Source organism: Lonchura striata, chromosome 5 (assembly GCF_046129695.1).
Source record: "Lonchura striata isolate bLonStr1 chromosome 5, bLonStr1.mat, whole genome shotgun sequence".
Lineage (NCBI taxonomy): Eukaryota > Metazoa > Chordata > Aves > Passeriformes > Estrildidae > Lonchura > Lonchura striata.
In genome coordinates, this window is record NC_134607.1 from 11,154,760 (window position 1) to 11,161,565 (window position 6,806).

The window sequence follows — 6,806 nt, forward strand, 5'->3', positions numbered from 1 at the left end:
GCTGGTCTGTGTTGTTTGCAGATATTACTGAGAGATAATTTTTCCATGTTCTCCCCTAAGGTTAAACAGTAAAATGAAAAACTGTAAAGCAAGGGTAGGAAAGTTGCCAAAAAGGGGAGGTCTTGAGAGGAAGGAAAGAAAACTTCGCCATTTTTATAGATACAAAGTCTCAAATAAAAATCAAAGCTTTCAATCTGTTGAGGCCCAAGTATGGGACCAAGATAAGATGTGAGATATACTATGGTTAAAGCAGGAAGGGAAAATTTAGTGATGTGCTTCCTTTTTACCTTCACTTACTACTCAGCTTCACGAAGCAGATTTTGCCAATATTTTTCATCAATTGTGTCTCATAGGAAAGAAAGGCTCTGTCCCCAGTGCAAAGTGGAAGAGGCACTTACCTGCAGAGAGCACCTTGAGACTGTGCTTGAAGCCACTGCCCAGTCATGAGCACAAAGATCTACTTTTACTCCCAGCGTGAGCCAGGCCTTGGCCTTGGCCTCTCACACCAAGGGATAACAACTTCAGTTAAATACATGGCATGCTCTCCAAAAGAATATAACAAAATTACCTTAAAGTTTGATTATGTGTAGTAACAGAGATGTCCAAGAGTGGGCTCTCAGTCACGATGTCTCCGTACATGCCAGAATTTAGCCAAGTTGAGCGGGTTCGCCTCTTTTTCTTCTCTTGTTCCTTACGTTTTCCAGGCTTTGCTTTCTTTTTCTTCCCTGAGACCTTCAGGGGCTGCTCCTTGTAGGTCTGTGATTTGTTTGTCTCCTGAGTTAGGTATCTACCCTCATCTTCACTGCCAAACCGGACAGGGTAGTTCTTCGTGTTGGTGGCAGGTTTAGGGTTAGGTGACACCTCTGATGTTGCACGGATCTCTGCAGTGTTGACGCCTTCGATTAAATTTTGAAGGAATATTCTTCTTCGTAAGTCTTGGATTGACTTGCCCTTGTCATGCAATAGCTGGTGCTCTGATACAGCCCGTTTGCTAAAGGCAGAAAAGAGAGGAGAGGGAAAAAATGTTTAGGAATTTGTTATTGCCCAGTGTTTGTCCGAGCTCCTCTCTCCTCTGGCTGTGGTGACCACAGTGACCAGGTACCAGGCTTGGAGACATCCAGTGAAGCCAGACTGCTGGAGCAACTCCTGCTTCATCCTCAGACTAGCTACTCTCAGCAGAGAAGACCTAAGTGGGCTATAATTCTCAGCTGACCGATCACACACCACTAGAGCTGGATTAGTCATTGTTGTGTTCTAGGAAAGTATCATGGCTCTTAATATATCACACTTAAGGCAGTAAAAGCAGGAAGGCAGTTGTCAGAGATAGGAAAACTAAAGGGTCAGATAATGCAGCAAGAAAGGGAAAACCCAGCACATACTGGAGCCGGAAGCAGTGTTTATACAGCATCATTCTAGTGATTTTCTTCTGCTCAGTCTTCAAAAACTTAAACAAGCACATAAAAGTACATTTTACTCCTACATTTAAATAAGTGCAATTGCAGGAGTGTAAGGGAAAATATTTGAATTGGGGTGCCTAAAGCACAGGCACTTCAGTCCATGATGAGCTATCCAAGGAGGCAGCCTGAGCATTAGCCACTCCTGTAGATTTACTGCTTGGTCACTTGTGTCCAATTATGGTTTTAAATGCCCTCCTAGTGTTGCTTGAAGTGTGAATTTTGAGGCCAAATTTCTTGTCTGCTTGAATTTTATGCTAACCCTCTTCACTGGATCTTCTTCAAGAGCATCCTGGTTTGTTAGAGTGGTTTTTCCAGAGTTCATCCTGACCTTTTGGTACACTGAGCTCTGTCTTGTTTTCAAGGAACTGGGAGTTGAGTAGCTATCTGTCTTTTAGAGATGTTGTACTGGCAAAGAATGTATTAAACATCTGAGGAAAGAAGATACAAATGACACCTGGATAATAAATAACCAGAGAAAATGTGAGAAAATACATGCCTTTTTCTTGAAGTGGAATAGATGCACAGCTGTGCTGTGAACCACAGACAGAGCAAAAGCTCTGGGATTTTAGCCACGTTCCCACAAATGCAATAATACAGTTTATCCTTCCAATTGCTCTACTCCAGCATGCAGAGTTTGGCTATGGAATCTCTTCTCTTGCATCAGGGTATGGCATGTGACTGGATTCTCACTGGCCAAAGAAATTCCATTCACTGCCTTGCTTGTCCTGTAATCATTTGGTCAATTAGCTGGGTAAGAAGGTTTCTGCATGTGGGTGAACTGGAAGAAGACACGTCATTGAGAGTAAATATTCCTTCTTTCCATCCCATCCCACCTTTTCTTGCTACATTACCAGATTTGAAAATGCAAAATATTTGGGAGTGTTCTGCATGTTCTCTTTCTCAGTCCCCTCAGCCAAACTCTTCAGGTTTATGACTTGACCAACGGTGGAGCTGTTGGAAGTTGGCAATTTCAAGTAGCTCTGTTTTAAGAGCATCCCCTTCATTTTCTGTCTTTGTAGGGCTACATTTTTTGAGCATTGGGTTCAAGTGATGGATTGAAGTGATACTACATCTCTATTGCTCAGTGCAAAGTTCAAACAGCAGCTTTCCCCCGTTCCACAATGAGACTGGAAGATGACTGTCAAAATCTTGCTCAAAATCTTGCTCAGAGGTTTGTGAGCACACATGTAATCAAATATTGTCAGTGTTTTAAGTGTCCCAAAATCAGTTCTGGATGACTTCAGCCTTCAGGACAAATATTTTATGCCCCTCTTCTAAATGTCCATAAGCAAAAATGCAATGTGATAATGCTAAGCTGATCCCATATTGTGTCTTTTTCTTCAGTGCAACTGTGATCATTAACAGAACTTGTGATCTCCCTCAGAAGTTTTTTGAACAAGAGCCATCTCCAACACCTTTCAAGTCTGACTGGCAAGTAAGCCAATAAAGCCAGCACCCTGGGCTCCTCTGTGTGACTGCTTCTGTGCTGCCTGTCAGGCTGTCCAGTGTGACCCAGGTTATATTCTGAGCTTCAGTAGTTCATTTTCTCAGGAAATTTGCGTGGGAAATGTAGTTTTGCTTTCATTCTTCTAGTTCATAGAAAGCATATGAAATCTATGTGCCTTAGGGAGTATAAACCAGTGTCTCATGTGATGAGCAAAGCTTTCCTACTGCCTCTTGTGAACTACCAAGGATAATTCATTCTATCACAGACAACCCAAAGCTGCCTTAATCCTCTAATGTGTATTTGGTCAGCTTCCCCACTGTGACAAAATCTTGACTCTCCAAAGCCTGTTATTAAAGTTCTCTTGATTGAAAACCTATTCCATTTTACAGAGATGAAACTTAAATATTTGGTTCCAGTATACACAAGGCAGTCAGAGAGCATTACAAGATCTACATCTTGAGTGAGTATGCATTTCCAAAATAATGCAGGGATTGACGTGTGAGGGATTGGTGTGCCAAAGAGGGTGGGCTTCTCTTTAAATGTCTGTATGATATTTAGCATCAAGTCTAGCCCCAAATAACATTCTGCTATTCCAGATGATTGTATAACATTATGTAGTGTTACATTTCACATGACTTATTACTCAGCCAGACTTAAGGATTACATTTTGCCTACCGGCTTCCTTTTTATACTCTAGATCAAAAAACCTCCTTGAAACAAAGATGTGGTAGAAACATATCTCTTTGACCTTCTGCCTCCTTCTGCTTCAGTTATTCAAACAACTCCTATGTTTCTAAGTCATGGAGAAAGGCTTGCCCAAGAGGACTGATGTAAGAAGTGCTTCAAAATGGAGATATCAACAATATCTCACCCACACACTCAGAGCAGGAAGGGAATGGAGACTGCAATGATTGCATTCACATATTGGCCACAATATGGAAAACAATATTAGGTTGTTAGGGTTAAGATGACCCACTAGAGGTCCCTTCCATCCTTCTATAAAACACACCTCTCATCCAAGGAAAAGGATCCTGTACCCAAACCATGAGCAGTAAATGCTAAGCTTACATGTGGCAGACACTTTCGAGAGAGGGATGTTGATGTACTTGATGTACTTGACCAGAGCATCCAAACTAATTGCTGGATCCAAGTACACCGTATACATTTGAGGCTGAGTGTCTCATCACGGGGAGAGCAGCAGAAATCCATGACTTGTGACTACTTCCAGATAAGCTGCTCTTTTCATGCACATTCCTCTTTTTTTTTTTCCCCTCGAGAGATCTAGCATTTTTAAAAGGCAACATTCTTCAAGCTACCACTTTCTATCTCAGATAGCTGCTCTTATTTAGCTGTTATTATCCTTGACTGTTCATGTTGGGTCTGATCCTAAATTCAGGAAAATAACTGAGGAGGATTCAGTGAGCTCTCTGTATTTTGCAAAACTGAGTGCCCTTGCCACTGACTCCAAAGGGAGGGAAATCTGCTCAACCTATCTCAGGCTTCAGAAAAATATTTTGAACAGATCTAGGGACATGATTCTGTGATATCTGGAAATAATGATAAAAATATGTAATTTCATTTTGAGGCATTACTGATTTCTCAGAAGTTCTTTAGCAGCTATAGCACTCCTATAACAAATAACATGTCTGGAAACATTTTCTTGGGAAAATTTGCTATTGCTTTCCATGAGATATTTGCCTCAGCGAAGTCTGTAGAACCAGGCCTATGTAATTTTGATTATTTGTGCATGTCTATAATAATGCGCTTCACTATTTTCATCCATTACTGTCTTAAGTTTTTGACTGAGAAAAAAAATAATCTCAATGCCTAAATGAGTTATTAGCTATTAACTCTAGGAATAGCTTGTGGTAATATTAAAACAGGACACGTGTTTGAGTGTGGTGTCTGTGTTTGTGCTATGCCCACAAACAAAACTACATGAATGCCACTAACTGACAGCTGACTGGTTTCCTGTGTGTGTTTTACATGCCAGAGCAAAGAGGGAGCTGAGAAATGTGTTTTTCTGGTTAGCTTACACTTTTCTTCCCTCTGTCAGGACAGAATGGGGAAGCTGGGAAGACCTCTAATCCTGACCTTTAAAACAAGTGTTAGAACTACGCTAACTTCAAAAAGAGAGTATTTCTCTGCAAATCTGATTTTTTTTTAACAACAAAATTTGGCTTAGATCCAGTTTAGAGTTTCCTAGCCAAGAAAATAGCAGCATCTAATTGCACTTCAACTATTTTCTTTTTTTTTATTTATTGTTGAAACTGAAATGTGATTCCTCTGTATAACATGGTCCCAAAAGAAAGAAATAGCCCAAGAACAGCTTTCAGGAGTACAAAACACTTAAACGTTAATGGACTGAGAATAATACTGTAAAATTATCAGCAATAACATGTTCTACACAATTTGCTGTAGGAGATTTGTAATAGTTCTCTGCCTCGTGCCAAACTTTAGGTGTGTCTGTAGTTGCTTCACCTGGGGCTTTTTTTTTTTTAATTTTGGATGTTTTGGGGTATTATTATTATTATTATTATTATTATTATATAAATTTTTATTTTTTAATTTTAATTTTAATTTTAATTTTAATTCTTATTTTAAATTTATTTTTATTTTTTTTTATTTTTATTTTCATTTTCATTTTTATTTTTATGTGTGTGGCCTAACTGGCAGAGGAAATGCTATTTGGAGGTCTTGTCCTTATGTATGTAGTAAAACACTTACAAGGAAACCCATCTGAAATTGTTTGCTGTGTCATGTTTCCCTGTAAGTTATGATCGAATTTTCCAGCACTCTTGCTCCAGCTTCTCTTCCTTCAGAGCTGAATAACAATACAGCCCTCCCCAGTGTGACTGAGGTGTTTCTTCCTGAGAAAATCTGATGCAAGTCCAGAGAAAGCCAGTGAGTTGGAAGTGTGAGACAGCTGCTCCTGCATCAGCAGAGGCTTCTGCACTTTGTGAATGGGTGTTACTATAAGCCAGGCTGATTATTTGGGAAGAAGCAAAAAGATCATTTCCTGAACAGACTGTCTTAAGATACACTATCATTTATCAAAAATATACCTCTGCCTATAAGTAAGATACTAGACTCCCTTGGGATTTTTTCCCCTGAAGTGGCAGAAATCCAAAGAAATTGTTCAGTACTTCAGTGTCATGATGGCTCTCACTTCTGCGTGTTTCCTCTACTTCTATCAACATTGGCTTCATGCCAGAGCCGAGAAATGTCTGTAAGTTATTGTAACACACAGCGTTTGGATAAACCGGGATGCTCCCTGCGAGGGTCCCGGGCAACTGCACAACAATCACCCAGGCGTGTCGGAAGAGAAGCCCCTCAGTTTTCACATCGCCTCCCCAGAACTTTGCAAGGTCAGAAAGCTGTAAAGCGCTCTGTCTCTGCCTCTCCTGGCTCTCAGGCAGCGCCAGTGAGCACCTGGGGCAGGTAACCCGGGCCGGCCCCGCCGGAGCCGGCAGCGCTGCGGAGCCTCCCGGGCTGCCTTCCTCCCTCCCTGCCGCCGCAGCGAGGACGAATAAAGGGAAAGAAGAAAAGAAAAGAAAAAGAGAAACTCACAGTCTGCGGCTGATCCCCTCTACTGATCTCCCGTAGGAGGGCACGGAATAACTCAGCAGGAACACTGCAAAACTCCACTGCTGGAAGAGTTTAGCGAACATTGTACCCTCCGGGACTTAAAACCTGCAAGGAAAAAGAGGTCAGTCCGGAGGGACAGATGCGCCAGCGCCGTCCTCAAGGAGTCCCCCTTCAGCTCTACCAGCTCCGAGGCTCTGAAGGAAAAACAAACTTTCTGAACTCTCGGCTCACTCCTTCCAAACTTCTCTCCGTCTCTCTCCCTTCCTTGCTTGTCTGCCTCTCCCTCCCTCTTTCCCTCCCTCCCTCCCTCTCTC

The 6,806-nt window shown here is 41.6% G+C and overlaps 1 protein-coding gene across 1 annotated transcript; it reads right to left on the reverse strand.

Moving 5' to 3' along the window:
- Nucleotides 1–468: 468 nt before the first annotated feature.
- Nucleotides 469–6,592, reverse strand: PTHLH (parathyroid hormone like hormone). The gene is made up of 2 exons (XM_021535198.1): nt 6,475–6,592; nt 469–991 (listed from the first exon to the last, which is right to left on the reverse strand). The coding sequence occupies exons 1-2, from the start codon at nt 6,573–6,575 to the stop codon at nt 565–567; spliced, it is 528 nt and encodes a 175-aa protein (XP_021390873.1). The 5' UTR covers nt 6,576–6,592; the 3' UTR covers nt 469–564.
- Between the last annotated feature and the right edge of the window lie 214 nt (nt 6,593–6,806).